Source organism: Neurospora tetraspora (genome assembly GCF_033439725.1).
Source record: "Neurospora tetraspora strain CBS 560.94 chromosome Unknown B0H65scaffold_5, whole genome shotgun sequence".
Lineage (NCBI taxonomy): Eukaryota > Fungi > Ascomycota > Sordariomycetes > Sordariales > Sordariaceae > Neurospora > Neurospora tetraspora.
In genome coordinates, this window is record NW_026944387.1 from 2633823 (window position 1) to 2654992 (window position 21170).

Here is a 21170-nt window from a genome sequence, read left to right on the forward strand (position 1 = left end):
TTTATAGGAAATATAGTTACGATCGGGTAGTATTATATCCGTCTACTTATTAAGAGGTCAGTTAGTATCGATATATTAGGAGGGGTTATATCCTTTAATTCTTCTAATTTATTAAATTCGGCCGTTGTATTATTTATTTATTCTAAATTAAATATTATTAATAGTTTAATAAAGATTATATTATTCTATTTAATTAAGCCGAGTTTAGTAATCATAGTTAAGGTATTAGCGTTAGTAATATTATTATTAATTATTTTGCGAAGATGATTTGGGGATATATTAAAGATAATTTACGGGCTGTTCGTATATAATGAGGAGATATTAGTCGCGGTCAGTTTACGGTCGTATTTGGATATGCGATCGTTAATATTTAAGAGGAGTATTTAAAAAATGCGAGTAATATTATTTCTCTATAGGGAATTTTGAGCGAGCGATTAATTATTTCTCTATGGGGAAAGAAAATATTAAGGGGGCGAGGGTCGGATGAGAGATTTTTTACAATGTGGGGTCGGTCTTAGCGTATCTACTTGGGTTAGGAAGCTTTGGTAATGGGGTCGGGTCATGTGAGTACTCCTTGGACCGAGACGTAAACGTCCTGACGAGTAGTCGAGACGCGATGGTAACACGCGTTTTTACGATCCCGACCTCAACCCCGCCCCAATTTCCATCCCCATTCACGATTCCCATCACTAAATCACCAAGCTTGGTCGACCCGGACAAGGAATACCATTGCCAGCCGCTGAGACGTCTCGATCGTTGTGTTCGATCTTTGTTCGATCTCTGTTCGACGCAGGTCTAGCAGGGCTACACAAGCAACCACACAAGCAACCACACACCCAACCCGCACAACGGCACAGGCTCGACAGGGTGTTCTACAGCGTGTTTAACAGCGTGTTTAACAAGTCATCGTACCATCTCCGTCGAAACTCGCATGTTTTAGACTCCCTGATCGCTAAATATCCCGAGACTCCACGGCAATCAAGAACCCCTCCGGCCCTTGTTTCGCTTTCTTCCACCCGCCTTCTACGCCTCAACGGTCCAGTTCTTTATCCTGCTCACCTGGGGATACACAGTGGCACTAACTGCCAAGCCAACACTACGCAGTATCATATTCGATTGAAGGGTCTATAGGCACGACAGCGGATCGCCCAGCAAAGAGCAGGTTATCACGGACAGCCAGCGGCCACCTACACCCAGCCGCGCCAGCTCAATACCAGGCATTCCAACATCATGCCACCCGGACGACTTGTTCAGGGTTCGCGCCGCCCTCAGTCAACCGCCTCTGCGTCGACATCAGCCCACAATGGGTCCGATCTGCCACCCTACGAGCCTCCCTCGCATCCAATGAACGATGCAGGCAGACAGGCCCTGGCCAACATCACCAACAACAACGCTGAGATGCGCAAGTACGAGGACCATCTTTCCAAATCCGCTACCTACCTGCGAGAGGCCGTCGGCGCCATCAACGATACCCTGTTTGCTCGTAAATCACAGTTGACGAGCAAGATCGAAAAGCGACGTGGCCGCGGCGAATCTGAAAAGGGGGAGGACGAGGCCGAGCTCGAGGAATACGTCAACAAGCTAAACGGAGATGTGACCCATTTGACTGATGAGATTGAGGCTGCCTTGCGACAGGTCATTGACTACCGTGCCGAAGTTCAGGGCGAGAAGTTGGTTTTGGGCTCGGTGGTGGACCAGGTACAGAGCCAAAAACCCCGCCGGGAACGCCCCTCACGAAAACGGAAAGCCGCCCAGCGGGTCAGCGACAATAGTGATGAGGAAATGGGTGGTGTCGATGACGAGCCTGAAGAGGCAGAGGCCGTCGAAGCTGAGGACGAGACCCCTCTGACCGGCGTGCGCGAGGCACTCCACAAGGCAAGAGAGTCCAAGGCGAGACAGTACCGTGCCACGAGTGCTTATGATCGTTACGCCTCCAACAACGAGTACATCGCTTTCAAGAAGATGTGGCATGATGCTCAGCATCCCGAAGACCAAGTGCCCCTCCCCGATGCGACCACTTGGTTTGATAACCAAGGCAGGCCTATCCGGGACGGCGCTCCAGCGGGCGATGAGGACCTCATTATTGAGCGTGAGGTTCAGGACCTCACTTGCAAGTTAACGCTTCGACCCTTCGAGGAGCCATACGCCAACCAGAAATGCCCACACGTGTTTGAGAAAACCGCAATAGTGGAGTACTTGAGAGGCACTGGCGGCAAAGCACAGTGCCCTGTGTGCACCAAGGTAAGGATAGACGTATCATTTTATGCAACGACTCTCCAGCCACTGACATGTCACCACAGGAGCTTCGCATCAAAGACCTGTATCTTGATGAACTTACGTTGCGCAAGGTCAAGCGAGCTGCTCGAGCAGCAAGGGAAAGCGAGGACAGCTCCAATGCGGGTCCCGAAGAACAAGTGGATGAAAGCCTGCTCGTGGGCGAGAGTACCCAACTACGGTCCGGCCGTGCGAGCAACGAGATCAAACAGGACGATTCTGAATGAGAATGGTCGTCTTCGGCATCGAACTAATGAGGGCGGCCGCTTTTTACGGAGTTTTTATTCCACTCCTGATCAAACCACAGCAGCTGATTCGCTCCAACACTCGACGCGCACTGTTTATTGTCACCTCAGTAAGGACTTTGCAACGCCATGCATTTTATGTTGATCATATTGAAACCAGTCTCGGGTAACCGTTTAAAGTGGTTGCTGGGAGAGATACACCCTCAAAACTTTATATGTATGTGTACATCAGAATATCCCTTCATTGTACTGCTTCTTGGTACAATGTCCGCTGTATAAAAATTCCGCTGCGAAATTCGACTACCAGGTATGGACGCCAAGTAAACTGGGTATGCTTTCTGTTAGCAAGAACGGGTTGACCGGCAACTCGACCGTTGAAGGCTGAACGGTGAACGCCACCTCCTCCAGCGGGCCATGTCCGTTTCAACCCATGCAGGGTTTGATAACGGTCGAGGGGCTATCATGCCCTGTTGGATCATTGTATGGGCCGCGGAAAGCGGTTGGCTACCCTGTCGGAGAAGCAGTGATCGAGAAGCGGTTGAGAACAGCCCTTGATAAACTTGCTTTGGAAGACTGGGTCATGGACCAGCGGGTAAATGCCGGTGGCACATTGCCCTTGATGGTCAGGCGGGTACCGGAAACTGTTCACGAGCCCTCCTTGGCTCGAATGCAGACCCGAAGCAGGGAGCAGTCCCGCGAGGGGGTCTGTATGATACAACTGCCGGGGCTCAAAGATCGGGGGGCTAGTATAGCGGGGAAAAGAAGTAGTCAGCACCATGGTATTCTTTTCCCACATTCGCAAGATACGACACGACCTTCATGCCCTTTCTCGTCTCGTGTTGCCGTCTTGCCGATAACATTCAGGAAACAGATAACTCACGTCAGAAAATCTTCCGCTGGCGTTGTCGATTCGTACATGCTCGACCCGATGTAATGGATCGACGAGTGTTCTTGCGGGCTGCTGCTCACCCTCCGACTCCGGATGGGACTCCGTGGTGGTGGCGAACAACCGGTACTATCATCTGATGACTCAGATTTTCCTCCGAAGGAATCTCTTCGCTTGCGACATGTATACTTGCGGACCCTCCATCGATCGAAGCGTGACCTGTAAGCTCGGATTCTATCCCACATTTACGTGTTAGAGACAGATACGATTATAGTCAAGTCGAAGCAGCAACGACGAGAAACGACAAACGAGAAACCAGACCCGAACTTGCCCGCTAACGAACGAGCAATTCCAGCGATCACCATTGAATTTCCGAAACGAAATAAGATAACGCATATCCGAAGCAGAAAGAAATACTCACGAGGCTTTAAACCGATACCGTTCCTCCATGAACTTCTTCACTTCATGAAGAGGTTTGTTGTTGTCCCTATACTCCCGGATGATGATATGTCTGTGGTCCTCCCATTGCTTCGTCATTTTGTCTTTTGTCTTTTTCTTGTTCAAGTTGTTTAAGTTGTTGAAAGTCCAGATTCACGATTAGTGAGGAGGGCGCTAACAGGGCCAACAACAAGGTCGTCGTCGTCGGCGCTGAAGTCGTTGGATAGGAAAAGCTGACGGGTGACTAAGTCTGCTATGCGGTTGGGGATGATATGGCTTGGGATACAAAATCTCGAGAGGCAAAACAAGGGCTTGATCAACTATTAAGATGGAAAGAAAGGGACTGGCTTGGGACGGCGATCATCACGAAACGAACGGTTAATGTCTTGGGTCTATATAGAGACTCAATGACATCCTCCCCTAGGACGAGTTGAGAGGAGCAAAGCGATATCGATCGGATAGGATACCTTACAGCCATGACTATGTTGACGGAACAGTGCCCGGCATGCAGCTATGGCCTATCGGGGCGGTGACGAGCGCACAAGGCTACCAATCTCCGGGTCGTTAGCGTTACCAAAGACCGATGACATCTAGCCAGCCCTACCACCTGCCTGTCTGGCTTGCCATACACGAATTGCGGGGAGATCTTGTTCAGTTATGTTGAACACTCACCGGCAAGCACCTACCTGGTTTCGAGCCAGTTAGCTTTCAGGAACCGACCGAAAATCAAGCAGTCCAAGCGACACTGGGCAAGACGTAAACTATAGCCTGCAAAGGTTACGAAATAGCTCGAGCCATTTGAAAGGGCTGTGAAATCGGTCGCAATCCTGACCGTGATGCGCACCATCGGTAACCGGAAGGGGTTCCGAGTCGGTCGTGTAGTCGTGTGCGCCATATGACTGGATGGGTGAGTACAGTTAGGCAAACAGCTAGGCAGCCTCGGCCTCGGCATACCAGGCAGGCAATGCTAGGAATGCAAGACGACGGTAACGATAAGTCGATAACCACAAAGTCAACGATAAGCTAGTCATGCAAGACCAAGGATATCTACCAAGAGTTGGATTGAGGCTTCCAACAAGGCTCTGGTATTCTGGTGTAGGATAGTCCTACATACATGCCTGGCCAAATCGGGAATGGAAAGGCTTGCAAAAGCCACACTGTAACAAAACACAACTTTTATAGGTACGAATGGCTGCCACGAGTCCTCAAACTTTCGCCTCAGTGCTCAACGGCTATAGATGTTTCAACTCAAACCGTTTCGCTATTGTGGAGTGGATGGTGTAGTAAGAACTACCTACTACTGAACGAAGCCGCCGGGTTAGGTTGGGTGTGGATGGACGACGAGGAAAAGAGGCTGTAATGGATACGGAAGGAAAGTTTCATTCTGTCTTCATTGATGGTTCTTTCCACATGCAAGTAAGTGGGTGACATCCACACATATCAAACATAATCAACGGTAAGGCAGGCACGAGGAGGAGAGGGTGATAACTACCGTTACGGAGAAGGCTTTCCCCTTCCCCACGATTGGTCAAGGCTTGTTTCGTGTTACTTACATCCTATCAACACAGCCTCACCGAGCCTGCTTCGTGCCTGCCTGATGAATGAATGGGACCTAGCCGCTCCCGCTTTCTGTCATACATGGAACCAAAGTTTCGCATCTCCATGTCCTGTCTGCCTAACATTCAGCCTGCTCTCCTAGTAGCCCGCTTCCCCCTTGCTTCCCCTCCCCACGTTCTCTTCTTATCGACCGTTCGATTGTCGGGGCTACTTCCGAGCTCCATGTGATTTGTGCCCGGTTTGTGGTTTGGGCTCTGGAGATCTGGTTACACGGAATTTGTGTGGGTGGTGGTTGAGATGAGGGAATGCGCAAGGCAGCAGAGACCACAGTGAGAAAGTACATTTAGAGATCAAACAATTGATGTGGATACCTACCCAAGACCGTCACTCGTGGTTGGGCTCAGCTATGTTTCTACCTGTCTATCGGGGTCGATATCTGGTAAAGAGAAGAGCTTCGGTTTCCCTCAGCGCACCAACTGTCAATCAGCGGTGCAGTGTCATGGTTCACATGGAAGTCATCCAGAGCCTCGAAGTAAAACTGAGAGGGTAGAGTGGGCGAAGACGTCGATTTCTCGGTGAAACAAGTTTGCGGTCGACAACCCAAGAGCGAGGAAGTTGGAACAGCTGCAGTCTTATGATTGAGGTAATAATGACCAATGAAAAAAGACCTAAAGCGAAAGTGCTTGCAGTTCGCAGCTGACATGGGATGCCATACATGCAGAGAATATGGCGGTCCCTCGCGGAAGGACTTCGGAACAGTGTGCACACAAGTCGGGCAAGTCAAATCAAGTCGGGGGTCTAATTTAACTTGTTTGTAAAAAACAAGCGTGTACTTGACTTGTTTTGACCTCAGATTTAACTTGGCTTATTAACTTGCTTGCGTCAATACCTGTACCAGACCAATATGCACCCCCCTCCAGATACCTACAGTCGGGGATATTTTAGTACATATATGTCCGTGCCTTGGAGAAACAAGTCCAACAAGTCAAGTCAGCTTCTGGACTTGAATTGACTTGAACAGGCTTTCGGGCGACTTGACTTGCCTCCCAACAAGCTGACTTGGCTTGACTTGTATACGACTTGGCTTGTGTGCAGCACTGCTTCGGAAGAAGGACCTCTGAACTTTATAAATATGCCATCTCCCCTTTCTCCAGTGCTCTGGTAGACCTGTCTTAGTTGGACTGTCTTCAACAAGGTGCTCCTATTCTGCCAGCCATGAGGGTGCCATACCGAAGCAGTACATCGCCGCAGACGCTGCCACGCACAGGTGGCTCAAATGAAAGCGACCAGGTAAGCAGAACAACAACAACCGCGGTCAATGAACTGATCCCAAACTAACATGGAGAACAGACAAGAAAGGACACCATCTACATCTTATATGTCTCCAGATTTGGCTCCAATATTTCGCCCCATTCCCTAGGCCACCATTTCGACGTCTCCACCCACGAGCCGGGCGCTATTGCCACGGTATCAGCTCGATTCCTCTCTGTTCTGACCGGAAAGCCCGTTGAAGAATATGTGGCAATGGGAAGCAGGGAGGAATGCCTTTTCAATATTGAGTGGGAGTTTCCAGAGTACAAGGGCCTTCCCAAAGCTACGACCCGGCATCTCCTCAAGACGGAATCCACCTCGGATATCAGTTTCAGCGGCGGCCTGGACTGGGTCAAGAAATTGTTGGAGCAGTCAGTCATCAGTTCTCGCGACTGGACGACGACTCTCACGAGGACGACAATAACACAGCCGTTTCCGGATTTCCCGTTCGTTGTCAGCTATGAACCAAGGACGAAGAAAGACCATGGTGACGGCCAGACGTCAGTCTACTCGGAAGCCCCATCAGCCACCACATCAACGACAGCAGCAAGTACCGATATCCCCTCAAACTCATCGGAGATGCAAAATCAGAATCAGAATCAGACCCAACATGAATTCGAGCCAGAGATCGAGGCGCTCAAACAACAATGGAAGCAGGCCAAAGCTTTCTACGCACGCACCGGAGATATGAGTGAGATGGGGGCTGTTATGGCGCGGGGGAATATCATCCTGGGGCTATTGAGCCGAACGGGCGGGCGAGGTTCTGAGGGGTGCAACTGTTCTCTTCTATCGTTGCGTTCTATTTTTTATAATTGATCAAATTGACCAATATTCGGGAATCCCTTTCTATTTCCATCATTGTCCTTTATGCCTTTTTGGTACAAATACGGCGCTAGAATCACCGAGGGGCGGCCATCCACCGTACTTCTTACTACGTAGTCGGCATGTTAGCTTTGAGAGTAGGGATATGGTATTGCTTGCGCTGTGGAAGCGAAAGGACTTCTACGTGAATATTGGTCAGGATATGAAGTTCGAGGGGGGTTTGGTTCTAATGCCGGAATGTAGTCGACGGCGGGATATAGATGGAGAAGAGTCTATATACCGGCGTATAGGTTCGTTCAGCTTGGAAGAACAGTTTTATTATTTTAAAGGGGGTAAGCCACAACAAATTGTACGTATATATTGAGAGCTTTATTGAAGCCCCATCGTTATTAAAATTCAATTACTCGTCTCTCCATACCCTTAAAAGAATTTCATTTCTAGCAGCTGGAGAGAAGTAGTTCAACTAAAAGGCCGGCAACCCCCTCCTGCCAATATGTAGAGCGGCACCAGGTTTTTCGTTCCTGTCGTTTTACGTCCTTCTCTCACTGCCCTTATTCAACCTGCCACCGCTCGGCAACCACACTCCTTCTACACGCTCATTCCACCATTCCTGCCACATTTTACGCTCATTGACTTCTTCCGTATTTCGGAAACCAGGACGACACCAGCCGTATCTTAATCGTCTTCTTTGCCATTGCAATGTTGAACACAGTCATCCCCTACAACCACTGCAGCCATCGAAGCTTCAGTACACTTGTTCAAACTCCTTCACAACCAGTCCGAATCGCTCCCCGGGTACAAGCCCAAGTACAAGACAACGCCTATCTAGAAGAAAAAGGAACCTTTCAGTTCTCATTCGCAGAACACCGGATCGACTACATCGGACGCCCTAGCCAACACGCCTTAAACCGCAATGACTGACAGACTCATATGTGTCGGGGCAACACAACAACAACAGCCTGTTGGGACATTGCTTCTTGACCTCAGCCCTCCGGAATATAAGACCAACATTTCCATTGCGCTTGGTGGCCAAATGCATGGGTTTACCCTTGACTTGCCGAAGATGGCTCTTGTTTGCAGTCACTGGCCTAGCCAAATTTTCATTTCTAGCGAATGGCTTGAACCGCTAGGATTGGAAACCGAACATTTCCCGGACAACCAGCCCAAATTATTTGATACGCCGCAAGGCCCCTTCGAGGCCTGTCGCAGAGTTACCACGACTATTTCACTCCCACAACTTCAATATGGACCCGTTCATGTCGAAGCCATCGTTCTTGAATACCTCGGAAGTGGCGTCGCGTAATCTTTGGGGGGTCGTGGGCTGAACAACTCTTCAATGAGGGCAACTGGAGATCCGGTGGCGCAGCAGCTATGGGTTTCCTCTGGGCAATTAGCCTCTGAAGCTATCTTGTTCTGGGGCGGCGCCTGCTATGCACGCCCACTTGGATGTCTGCTCTGCTGAGGACCGGACAACTTCTGTGTAAGTCCTTCAGGCTTCGCATGCATTCTTACTCGTAACTCTCCTGATCGATCTTCACAAGCATCTTTAGGCTCCCATATCTTGTGTCCTTTGGATCACAGGCTAACAGGACAATAGGCACATATACATTCTTCTGTCATCACGCTGCTTTAGTTTCTTTCTCTCGCCGTTACACGCACACGTACATGCACAAAAAAAAGAAGAAAAAAAGAAGAAAAAAAGGAAGAACAGAAAATCCCACACAGAGACACACACTCCATCATTGAACGGCGCATCAACACATTTGGTTATTTATGCCGCTTTAACAACCTCTACTATCCTTTGCGTCATTATACCCCTGGGCGGTTATGGACTATTTTTAGCGGGAGAGAGCTTTTTGTTGTTGTGTCTCAACAACAACCACACTCAACCTGGGCGTGAGAGCTGAACCACCATCTCCCATCTGGGCTGCATGGAGATTTGAGTCTAGAGGTATGTAGGACGCTCTCTCTCTCTACACGACGCAGTGTCAGGACTCGATAGGGTATGGTTTGCGACGAAGAAGTGAAAGTGGACGAGAAGACAACACATACATGCGTAAACTCAACTGCATGCGAGTGATTGTTGAGAGGAAGAACGCCGCAAACGAAAACATTGGGATGGTGGCGAAGAAACAACGTCTGGCATTAAGGGGTAGATTCATGGGCAAGTATCATACTGCTCGCAGTCAACGATTACCAGTTTAGAGATAAGCATATGATATCAAATCTTTGACGCATTCTTTTTCCTTGCTCCCGTAGATAGCTTCTCTATCCTTCTTTTTCCGAAACCATAGCAAATACACAAATCCATATACACCTATGAATGCTACCTTTGACATTTTCCATCCACATGGAAGGCGAAAAGAATCCACGTCGACCAAACCCATCAAACGCCATAGTCATCAAACTTTCTTTCCACAACCTCCACCGTTCTTAACAATTCCCATTCACTCTCACCAACGATTCACATAAAATCCTCCTCCTCCGTCTCCTCCGCATCCCTCTGTCTCGACCCACTTCCACTTCCACTTCCGCTTCCGCTTCCGCTTCCAATTCCCGACCCACTCGGCGACACAAACGGCGGCTGACCAATCGCCAACCTCGCCGCCTCATCCGCCAGCGTCAGAATATCCTTGAACAGATCCTCTGGTCTACCGCCATGGTTCCTAACAGCCTGCATCATCGGGTGATTCAGATGTCCGACACCGGGAACACCGGTGGCGGCGCTGTGCAGCGGCGGCAGGGCGTTCATGTACGCCTTGGTGAAGCGCTCGTAGTCCGAGGGGGAGACGGACATGAGGGGGGAGGCGAGCGAGGGGAGGGTGAGTGCGGGAGGAGGGGGTGGGGGAGGGGGGGCGGGGCCGTGGACGCGGGGGGGTTGGTGGGCGTTGTGGTTGCTGGCGCTGGGAGCTGCTTGTGATGAAACATGGTCGTGGTCGTGAGTGCTGCTGGAGGTGCTGGTGTTGGAGTTGGTGGTTGTTCCGCTGTCGTTGCTAGCGGCGCTGGACGGGCGGGGGGGATATTGTTGATACGCCGCCGACGGGTGGTGTTGTTGTTGTTGTTGGGCAGAAGAGGAAGAAGAAGAGGAGGAGGCAGAATGAGGGTTGTTAGACTTGACACGGACCTTGACCTCGCCGGCGATACCGTCGACGCGGAGAGGGACAGGCTGAGTGAGTCCGCTGGCGTCGGGTGCGGGTTGGAGGTTGGGCGGTGGCGAGACGGCTACGAGGTCGTGCAAAACCTTGTTGGCCTCCGCGGAGCCGTCCATGAGCCACTTGAGGCAGATCTGCACGCGTTCGCGCGCGAACCTGTTATGGTCGTCGTAAACGCAGCAGTTGAGTAGGCTTATGATACCATTGTGTTGGATAATCTGCTTCTGCACCACGGGGTTGCCGGGGCCGGCGCGTCCAGCTTCCGGCTGCAGGAGTCCAGCAATGATGTGAAGGATTTGGCCCTTGATGCCAGCCCATGGGAACTTGTGAGCATGTTCCTGGATGGGGGGAGGAGGGGGGGGCGGAGGCGGATCGGCGCTGTCGTAGTCATGGTCCCGGTCATCGTCGTGAGGCGGAGGGGGGCGCCGGTGAGCGGACCGGTCAGGGAGGTCAACCATGGGTTTCTTCGGCACGGCAGACTCAAGACTCTTGAGGAGGACGAGAAGATCGAACACGGCCTCCCATTGAATCAGACAGGTCCTCCACTCAATTGGCTCATTGACCGTCATAAGCAAATCAAGGAATTGCTGGAGACCGTCCTTGGCCCTTTCCATATCCCAGCTGTCAACAGGGAAGTCGGCAGGATCGCACACCTCATTGCGAATCTGGGCCTGAAGGTGCATGAGAGCGGCACACTCGGGAACTATGCGAGTGCGGAACTGGATGTAGAGAAACTGGAGGAGCTTGATGTCCCGCAGATGCCCCTTAGACCCGGGCTGTATCGGGTCCTGAAGACGCGTCCGGAACATGTTGTTCACCAGACGAAGCAAGACGGTCTGGGCAGGCGAGATAATGTCCTTAGGAATACGCAACGACTGCCACGCAAAGGGGATCAAAGCACTGTGGTGAATGGCTTCGACAATCTGAGTGGTAAGCTGGAAAATGAGAGACTGCTCACTCTTCTCCCACACGGCGATGAAAACCAAGATCTCACGCAATAGACTCCTGCCGCACTCGAGAGACAGGAACATTCTGCACCTCGTCTTCTGCAAGTTCTCGCCGGCCCTGCTGAGTGATATTCCTGCACTGTCGAGAATGCAGGACTTGACAATCATGTGAAGTGCCTCGATCTGCTTCGGATCAAGGATGTTGGGAACCTCAGTGAGCAAGCCGCTCATGGGACCCTCGCCATACGATTCGTCATCGTCAACATCCTCGTCCTCAATCATGTCGTCGTTATAGTCCGGTAGGTTGTAGTGACGGTCATCTCGGACTTCTCCCTCTGGACCCTGGTGCTCAGGCATCTGGACATTCTCGGCAGAATGGACTGACCCCTCTTGATCATCGTTGCGATACGAATGAGGATAACGGTTTAGCGAGCTAAGCTTGCAGCCCTCAATAAGCTGGTGCGCCTTCTCGACCGAAGGCATGGAGATGATCCATTCGTCGTAGTTTGGATCCCGCACCTTGAGCCACCAGGTGTCGACTTCTCTTGATACGCGGCCGTAAAGCCTGTCTTGCTCAAACTTGTCTTGTTCGTCCTCCTTCCACTGTGGCGTGATCTTGGTCTCTTCACCGATATCGTCGGCTCGCGGACGAACATGTGGCATCCAGTTCCACGACAAGACAGAATTTTCGGGTAGACTTCCAGGGGGGGATCCGCGAGACCCCAAGTTCTGTTGGTAATCAACCAGTAATTGCCGAGCCTTGTCGCACATCCTAGAGTTGCGCTCGACCCAGTTCTGAACCTCCATCTTGGCGACATCGGGGCGGAAGTCGGCAAACTGGGCACCGGCATCCTGCTGCTCCTCGCCAGACTCGTCGTCGAACAAAACGGCACACCAAAATGACATCTTGTTCCGGTCATTCTTGGCGATCCAGTTGTGGGCTTGCTGCAGACAAGTGATGAGGAGTTTCTTATACAATTCCGTAATCTCGCTGAGCTTGTGGCGAGCAGTCTCCTCCAGGATATCGCCATCGTAGGCCTTACTGGTGACGTTCACACAGAGGGTGATTGTCTGGTAGAGCATCTTGTCGAACTGGGCAGCAGCGCACAGATCCTGGGGAATCTCTGGTTCGGGGACGACCAGCAGGTTCCTTGCAATGTGCATCAACTTGATCAACAACTGCAAGTCCTCTTTGAGTGACGTGTAGTTTTTTGTGATCAGAGCGGTGCTCTCCTGGGGGGTAACGCCCTTTTCGGGGTCATTGAGGCTCTGCAGAGGACCAATCGACCGCGTTGTCAAACTAGGAAGCGCGGCGGCGAAGGACTTTGTGAGCCACACCCATACTTCCACACTCCTTGACAGCGTTTCTCTGTGTTATATGTTAGTGTCATGAGCTTTAGAAAAGATATGATGTTCCTTACCGGACTTCTTTCAAGTTGTGTGTCTTTTCCAGAGTCCTGGAAATGAACTTGGTCACGTAGGACATGGTACGGGGGCCGATAGCAGGGTCCATCTTGAGCCACCCCTCAAAGCAGCTCATGGCAGAGGCAAAGCAGAGCTCCTCGACCGTGAGGGCAGGGCGATGGTCGGCTGCCACAGCGCCCTCGGGAGCGGCAGGCGTCGCCATGATGATGTGCGGGCGACGAGTTTACGCTCTGCTGTCTTTCGATATTTTTGAAGTTGGAAAAACTATATTGAATAATGGCGTTGTTGGGGTTACGAGCACCTGGATGACCAGGGTTCTTCGAATAAGTGAGGCGCCTTGGAAGAGCTGTCGGATGTAAAGATGCTGATATGTTGGGCCGATACCGTGTTGTAAGGTTATATGTAGATGAAATGGCGGTATTCTTGCGGTAACAGAACAGCCAAATACACCAAACCCGAAAGAGGGATGTTGCTGTTGTAAGATGTGCTCAGAACTGAATTCAAGTGAAAGAAGCTCTTGAAGTTCAGAAGAATCGAGGACAGAGCAATGGTCATTGGTCAGCGGCAGGCAAAGTGGTTCGCAAATGGATTTTCAAAAGTGGAGCATCTTCAAACTGACAAACCGCAGCGCCAAGACTTTTTGCTTGCAAAGACGTTTGACCCCTGCCGCATTGCTCAAACCCCCCCTTCCCCCCCCGCGCATGTACCTTGAAGGAGTCCTTATCTTATCGGCACAATCGAGGGGTATCATCCAAAAAATTAGGTGATGCGGCAGCCGGGACGACGAGGTAATTCGGGGGTCTCGTTGCGTGCGCTTACACATCTTCTCTCTTTTCTGTCTTGTCTGCTTCTTGATACGCGTTTCTTTCTTTCCTTGCATATATACCCGGCGTTCAGTTTTAGTATATACCAATCGCCAAAATGGAGAACCTTCCCACCACTTACGATGGTAAGTCCAAGTCGTTGCCGTCATCATTCACCCTGAATGGATTGATTACCATATGGTTGCTCTCAGCGCCAATTGCCCTGTCACTATGGGCTCAGGGAGGAACAACAACAAGAACACCAGCTAACAATACTTCCCTTCCAGGCCCCGTCCACATCGCCGTCATCGGCGGCACCGGCCTCTCCAAGCTCGACGGCTACGTCCCCGTCGCCGCCCTCAACCCCGTCACCCCCTGGGGCTCTCCCTCCTCCCCCCTCATGATCTTCGAGCACAACGGACACGCCGTCGCCTTCCTCGCTCGCCACGGCCTCTACCACCAGCTCGCCCCTCACGAGGTTCCCGCGCGCGCCAACATCGCCGCCCTGCGCTCCATCGGCGTGCGCACCATCATCGCCTTCTCCGCCGTCGGCTCCCTGCGCGAGGAGATCAAGCCGATGGATTTCGTCATCCCCGACCAGATCATCGACCGGACCAAGGGCATCCGCCCTTTTACTTTCTACGAGGGCGGCGTGGTCGGGCACGTCGGCTTCGCCGACCCCTTTGATGCCGGTCTGGCCGCTGTGGTCGAGAAGTGCGCCTCCGCGATGAAGGGCGACGGTGTCGTCCTGCACAACAAGGGCACCATCATCTGCATGGAGGGACCCGCCTTCAGCACCCGCGCCGAGAGCCACATGTACCGCTCGTGGGGCGGTAGCGTGATTAACATGTCTGCTCTGCCCGAGGCTAAGCTCGCGAGAGAGGCGGAGCTGGCTTACCAGATGATTTGCATGGCGACCGATTACGACTGCTGGCGCGGCGAGTCGGGCGAGGATGTGGATGTCGCCATGGTCATGAAGTACATGGCTGCCAACGGCGAGAACGCTAAGCACCTGGTTGGTGCGGTGCTGGATGAGCTGCTTAAGCAGGATAACAGCGATTTGGTGCTGGCGAAGAAGTGGCAGGGTAGTGCGCAGGGCGCGGTCAAGTTCATGACTAAGCCTGAGGGCCGTGATCCCGAGGCTATGAAGAGGGTTGAGTTCCTTTTCCCTGGGTTCTGGGAGGAGAAGTAAAGTGTGACGTGGGCTAAAAAAAAATCGGGGTCAAGTGGTAAATATTTTCACGAAATCTGCCATGATAGTAATGGAAATGAACTGGGCTATACAGGAGGGCTCTTCAGGATTGGGAAAACGCGCGTAGACTTGGCGTTGCGTTATAGATAGCGGCATAGATATCCTTTTGGTTCATACAATTTAACGACATGCTTCACATTTTTACTGATGTGATTTATACTTTCTGAATTTCTCCCTATCAATAGTGAGAGTCTTCGATCGATCGCCTATAGGTCCTGGACGAAGATGAAGAGCTACACTCCACGCACGCCCAAAAACTCCCCAGGTACGCCCATTTTCCGAGGTGCCAGAAGGCAAAGGAACCAGACTCGCGCTTTTACCTCCAAAGCAACCCATAATACAATTCTCTTAAGCCTACTCTAAGCCCACATTACTTTTTTCCCTTTAAAATAGTTTTCCTTAGTCGCATTTCGTAGTCCGACTCAAAGAAGGATGGTAAGTATCGAAGACGAAGTACACCGTCTAATATACATCCTCAATAAGGCTAAAGGAGTTAGAATAATGTCATTTCGTTTTGGAGAATGGACGGAAAAGTATTATTGAAGACAAAAGCCAATGCAAATGGAAGTACGGAATCCTTTTTTCTTGTCTGTCTTAAAAGGGTGTACTTGAAGGGCGTACCTGGGGAGTTTTTGGGCGTGCGGGGAGTGTATCTCAAGATGAAACCGTTTTGAAGGCAGTGCTGATCAAAACTCTCTAAAAGCAACCAGACTGGCAGCATAGTAACGGGTAACGTTGGGAAATGCTTTGATGCACTTGCTATATACCTAATCCTTCTCCATACCATTTCGACAAAGTCCTTATCCATAAACCGAACATGAAAAAAAAAACCCTGAATTGCGCCCGTCCACGGCAACCAGCCATCGTGGATATGCTTTGCTTCAATGCCTTGTACAACAAACAGAACCCCGGTTCGTCAACCAATACTTGCTCATTCGATCCTTTGGTAAAATTCCTTCGCAAGCCACACCTTCCTTACTCAGCTATAACACGCTCAAGCATATCCTATGAACGATGGCCTCTCTCTCCATCCATCCTGTCATCCTGTTATACAACCTCAATTCCCAGCCCATCCACCCATCCATCCATCCATCCATCCATCCACCAACCAACAACCTCACATCAACAAATAAAGCGCCCTAACCGCCTTCTCCGCCGCCGCCACATGCCACGGCCGCACATCCGACTCCCGATCCACTACCCCCCTCGCCCTCGCCAGCGTCCCCAGCCCGCGAAAGTGCGACAGCATCTCCTTGAGCAGGGCCTCGTACACCCTCGGGTACTGATGCGGCTGCGGGATGTTGGTGCCCTCGCAATGGATCACGTTCACCTCCATTGTTACCGGCACGTCCTCCACTTTTGGGCCGCCTCTCTTGACGAGATAGCCGCTGGCGAGCGCCTGGTTGAGTTCGGTGAGGGATGTCGAGTTGTTGAGGCGGTGGGCGGCGATGACGGCCCATGTCATGTCTAGTTGGTCGACGAGGGTTGAGTCGGCGTCGGATTCAGTGGTGTTGTTGTTGTTGTTATTGTTGCTGGTGTCGTTGGCGGCGGTAGCGCTGCTACTGGGGCCGGTACCGATCGGTGTTGGTGGACCCAGGCCGCTTTGGTCGGGGGAGAGAACGGAAGCTTGGGGTGTGGAAGCGGGACTGTTTGAGGAGAGAGCAGCGGATGGGATCTGGATTCTTTGAGCTGGCGGGATGAGTTGTAGCGACGGGTTGGTGTCGACTGTTAGAAGCGTCAGGCTGACGTTCGCATATGTTTCGGATTGTTGCAGGCTAGCCCAGTAATCGATCTCCTGCTGTTCCATCGGGCTGCATTTGGTGACAACTACCCGCCAGTGTACCCGGGCAAAGTGAATATGGTCCATGGTGGTCTCCCATATTTGCTGTATAATCTCGGTTATAGACCTGGTCAGTGGCCTGTCTCGCCTACCGAGACAATATGATGTGGTCATCTGCCTCGTTCCTCGATAATCCGTCCAAGCGGCAGTAATCCACCGTTCGTCCACGCTTTGCGCGTAGGCAACGTGCATACATGAGTTTTCCTGGAGGAGATTCGGGGATGGGTTTGTGTTGAGCTTGAAATCAATCGCTCGCAGGACCTGCGGCTCGAGGACGATGGCAGGCGCTGGCATAGGCCCGCCAAAGAGCGTGCAGCGATCGTAAGTTTCAAGACACAGCTTGATGTAGTCGAAAGGAGACATTACCGTCACAGTTGTGTCCGAAGCAATGGAATCAAGCGGAACCAGCTGAAGGACTAGCTCACTCGTGATCGGCTTCCTGTTGTCTGCCATACACCTCTTGTAGCGCTCGTAGAGATCATGAAAGGCGGCACATGTTTCCACGACCGTACTCGGCTTCTCATCTGGGTAGACAAAAAAGACAACATAGTTCTTTTCCGTCATCTGGACACTCGTCAGTGCATCTGCGAGGCAGCTCATGGGCCCATCAAATGGTGATACAGCCCATTCGTCACGAACAGTCGGTTGTTGCGTCGCCATATATGATAGCAGTCCATCCTCGAGCTCCATGACAGTTGGGAGGATACCAAACGTCCCTAACTTCAGGGATTCGTAAACACTTCGAATCCGCTGCAAAAAGGCAGAAGCGCTGTCCCGTATGCCGTCAACGTTCGGAAACACGCAGACTGAAACAATATCCTTGGCGCCTTTTGCCGGACTAAGGCCCAAACTTTCCCAGAAGCTAATGGCTGTTGGCAGCATCGAAAAGGGAGTTTCATAGCGGCGGATTTCTATATGGGGTGTTGGTATCGGGTAGATGTTTCGAGTTGACATTTCTGGCCCCATAGGCTTGGCTTGTATACGTTGTGGCTGTGCCAGTGCTATCAAAGGCACATCTTGCACATCTGCGTATGGTTTGAGCGAACACTCGACCGCATCGGCCAGTGACCGTGGCAGAGCCTTCCGTAACCCCTGCATGGAGTACCGCACTGCTTTGGCCAAAGTTTTGCGCACATCCTGGGGCTTCCGGCTCAGGATTTTGGGAGCGATTTGTAGCGAACCAGTCGCCACTTGCTCGGTAAGTATTTGAGCAATGGTAATAAAATCCATATCAGAACAAGAGACCTGAAGCCGTGCTGGCTCTGGGTCTGCAAAATATTTGGCGATGGAAAACTCGGGGACCTCGGGGTGAGACAGCCGAACCAAATCAATCGACCCATATGCTGGTGTATCTGCCACAACATTTTCAAGGTCTTTGAAAGAAGCAGTAGTTGAGAGGACATCGTCGTCTAGACGTCGCCTTGATATTCCTGACTTAGCGAGGGAGGGTGCGAAGTCGCTCGCGTCGCTCGAATCGTCTTGATCGGACGCCCAACTAGAGTCATCGGTCTCTGACGGAAGTTCGTCGCGGCCTGTCAAGCTACCGCCAATCCCGTGAGCTATCCTCGCTAGAAGAGCCCCAAAGTTGGTTGGAGGCTCCTTGGGAGGTTTTTCGACTCTCGTCACCAAAGGATTTTGCAGTTCTAATCGCGCTTTTTGCATTTCCTGTACGGCCGGAATCATGTAATTGAAGGGGCCGTTCTCGGTGTACTTTTCGTTGACCAGCGATAGTGAAGGGTCGAAATCAACCTTGTCAAATTCACTCCTACGTCGCTGAGAAACCGTTGTAGTAGGAGATCGAGGTTTCGGAGGCGACCGAAGCGATGCCTTGATTCGCTTGTACACAGTCTCTCGGTTAAAGGGGCTTGACTGTCTTTTGATTCCTATCGTGGAATTACGATTGAAGCTCTCTTGATTTGCTTGCTGTCGACTTCCTTCAGCGAGAGTGCTGCGTGCATGTTTAAGCTCGGGTTTGGTGAATTCTGGCGGCGCTGGCTGCGTATTCGTCTTGTATTCTTCCACTCTGTTGTTAGTCTGGGGAGTTGAGTTAGTTGGTTGGCCCGTATCAGCAGACAAATCCATTGCCGTTCCCAGCTCTGGTATTGCGCCAAGATTCATCTCGACACCCTCGGATTGTTCGTTGAGTTGTTCGTCGAAGAAGTTGAAATCGGCGTCGGTAAGCTCGTTGCCTTCGAACATGTCTTCCCCGAGGTCGCCGAACATATTGTCGCCCTCCAAAAGATTCCCAGCCTGTTGCTCCCGCTTGTTGTCCCCGCCTTCCCAGCCATTGCCAAAGTTCTCCGCATGGGGGGCGTTGTTCTGTATCACAGTATCTATGCCAGCCATCGCATTAAGCTGGGGTTGATTTGCAGGACTGGCAGCGAAGCCTGTCTCGACAGAGGAAGCCATGCCTAATGGTTGAATTCCGTCCGGAGGTGTCGGATACATTGCGCTGGAAGCGGCTATGGCCCCGCTGTTGCTCGGCCGGCGCAGCGCCATAGGCGACGCAGCACTAATCTGGTTGTTCTTTGAATCAGCATCAGCAATACTGCGAGACACGGCTGCTAGCGCCTCCCTCTCGTCTTTTTCCTTCTTTCGCTTTGCGATCGTCTCTTCTCGCTCAGGAAAACCTTGGCACCATTGCCTCGCGTCATCTACCGGGTCTAGCGATTCGGATGCGCTCGCCACCAGTGCCTTGGATGAACGGTTATCAGCTCCAGCCTCGATCCTTGGTTTTCTAAAGCAAAGCACCGATGGCCAAGCCGCGATTTGAGGTGGGTTCATCAAAGGAGCTCTCTTGGCGTCTTGCCTGTGTTCGTATGGTTTTCGCTGCAGGAAATGAACATTGAACCAGGAGCAGCCATTGATCAGCGAAGGTGAGATACCACGCATTTGGAGTACTTTGCAACAAGTTGCCTTCCATTGTGAGAGCCTATCGGTTGGATCCGGCCTTAGACGACTGATTTGGGTGTCTGGCGATTGGCCATACCCGCTATCAAGTCCATATACGTCTCCATCCACTGGATTCATCATGGAACCAAACGCCCCAAGGGGAGCAGCAAGCACCACTGGATTTGATGGGAGCATGTTAGACCGCGCCAACTCGGCAAACGATGCCAGTCCCTCAAGCAAAGAGACGGAAAGAGAAATGACGAGTGTCCCGGTCGATGTAAGGTACACGCGAAAAGTACCCAAGGCAGAAGTATGTGGCTTCGGGCCCAGGGTGAACTCGTCCAAGTAGTAGGCTTGGGAGGGAAGCAATATCGACCTGTGATCCAGCGGAATTGCGCCTATCGTGTGGCACAACGAGGAGGATAGAGATGCCAGAGTCGCAGTGATGAAGAAGTCGTATTTCTCCTTAATGGGCACGTGGGCGAAGCGATCCGAGTCCGGCATGATATGCGACGCGCCCTTGTTATCCATAACTGGAGCGCCGGGCATGGCTCCTGCTGCCGTGGGAAAGGCAGAGGCCTGCGGATTCCGAAATGCTGTGTCAAGGGCAGAACCGGCAGATGACGAGCTGTTTGGAGTGTTGAGAGAGTTTGTCCCGAGCTGTCTGCTTCTGAACAAGCTGCTGGGTTCAAAGCCGCCTTCTCCAGACAAGCCTAGCGAGTAACCGCAGACCTCCATCTTGGCGGTGAGCCCTCTCTCCTCGGGCCCCAACGACGAGCCATCCTTGGTGGTCAGGTAGAAACACCATATACATCGCCTCGTTGTATCGACGTGGACAAGGTGGCCATCGCGGCGCAAGGCATCTTCGACGACCTGTGGCTGGAAGGTGTAAGAAGCTGTGTTGGCGGCAACGGGTTCGTAAACGCGAAAGGCAATGGCGGAAAGATTATTCTGCAAGAGAGACGCGTGAGTAGGGGGGGCGGAGGGTCCGAGGATAAGACAGGCCAGCATACAATTAGCAAGGTATTGGTATCATAGTCGCCAGTGTCCATATCTGAAATAGAGATGCCTTGTTAGGCGGAGTCGCAAAAGTCGTAGTGACCATGCACCGGGCGTTAGCGGAGTGGGAGCAGGGCGCATGTAGGCCGGTGACGGCGACCTGATGGATGGTGTGATGGCGTGTTGTTGAGATGAAAGTCTATGGTGGCGGCGCTCAGAAGTGGAAGCTGAACTTCAAGCATGGATGATGGACTCGGTAGTTGTTCTTGATACGTCGTTGGGATGCTGGACTCCATGGCAGCAAAGGCCCCTGTCCAACAGCAGCGC

At 51.8% G+C, this 21170-nt stretch overlaps 7 protein-coding genes across 7 annotated transcripts; 4 read left to right on the plus strand and 3 right to left on the minus strand.

Annotated features, from left to right (window-relative positions):
* Positions 1–1230: 1230 nt before the first annotated feature.
* On the plus strand, positions 1231–2501 carry B0H65DRAFT_550087 (zinc-finger of the MIZ type in Nse subunit-domain-containing protein; the record flags this gene model as incomplete). The annotated part of the gene is made up of 2 exons (XM_062829708.1): positions 1231–2241; positions 2301–2501. The coding sequence occupies 2 exons, from the start codon at positions 1231–1233 to the stop codon at positions 2499–2501; spliced, it is 1212 nt and encodes a 403-aa protein (XP_062680695.1).
* Positions 2502–2829: 328 nt separating this feature from the next.
* On the minus strand, positions 2830–4050 carry B0H65DRAFT_233479 (Clr5 domain-containing protein). The gene is made up of 3 exons (XM_062822220.1): positions 3827–4050; positions 3400–3639; positions 2830–3262 (listed from the first exon to the last, which is right to left on the minus strand). Exons 1-3 carry the CDS (start codon positions 3940–3942, stop codon positions 2995–2997), a joined length of 624 nt encoding a protein of 207 aa, XP_062680696.1. The 5' UTR covers positions 3943–4050; the 3' UTR covers positions 2830–2994.
* A 2565-nt stretch (positions 4051–6615) lies between these two features.
* On the plus strand, positions 6616–7527 carry B0H65DRAFT_443686 (uncharacterized protein; the record flags this gene model as incomplete). The annotated part of the gene is made up of 2 exons (XM_062825640.1): positions 6616–6690; positions 6751–7527. The coding sequence occupies 2 exons, from the start codon at positions 6616–6618 to the stop codon at positions 7525–7527; spliced, it is 852 nt and encodes a 283-aa protein (XP_062680697.1).
* Positions 7528–7961: 434 nt separating this feature from the next.
* B0H65DRAFT_233512 (uncharacterized protein) lies at positions 7962–9237 on the plus strand. The gene is made up of 2 exons (XM_062822221.1): positions 7962–9013; positions 9131–9237. The coding sequence occupies exon 1, from the start codon at positions 8447–8449 to the stop codon at positions 8834–8836; it is 390 nt and encodes a 129-aa protein (XP_062680698.1). The 5' UTR covers positions 7962–8446; the 3' UTR covers positions 8837–9013; positions 9131–9237.
* Positions 9238–9997: 760 nt separating this feature from the next.
* Positions 9998–13580, minus strand: B0H65DRAFT_527224 (uncharacterized protein; the record flags this gene model as incomplete). Its single annotated transcript, XM_062828871.1, has 2 exons — positions 13054–13580; positions 9998–13001 (listed from the first exon to the last, which is right to left on the minus strand). Exons 1-2 carry the CDS (start codon positions 13257–13259, stop codon positions 9998–10000), a joined length of 3210 nt encoding a protein of 1069 aa, XP_062680699.1. The 5' UTR covers positions 13260–13580.
* Positions 13581–13783: 203 nt separating this feature from the next.
* B0H65DRAFT_469708 (nucleoside phosphorylase domain-containing protein) lies at positions 13784–15260 on the plus strand. The gene is made up of 2 exons (XM_062827024.1): positions 13784–14006; positions 14148–15260. Exons 1-2 carry the CDS (start codon positions 13979–13981, stop codon positions 15050–15052), a joined length of 933 nt encoding a protein of 310 aa, XP_062680700.1. The 5' UTR covers positions 13784–13978; the 3' UTR covers positions 15053–15260.
* Positions 15261–15863: 603 nt separating this feature from the next.
* B0H65DRAFT_233528 (mediator complex subunit 13 C-terminal-domain-containing protein) lies at positions 15864–20991 on the minus strand. The gene is made up of 2 exons (XM_062822222.1): positions 20858–20991; positions 15864–20795 (listed from the first exon to the last, which is right to left on the minus strand). Exons 1-2 carry the CDS (start codon positions 20894–20896, stop codon positions 16230–16232), a joined length of 4605 nt encoding a protein of 1534 aa, XP_062680701.1. The 5' UTR covers positions 20897–20991; the 3' UTR covers positions 15864–16229.
* Positions 20992–21170: the final 179 nt, after the last annotated feature.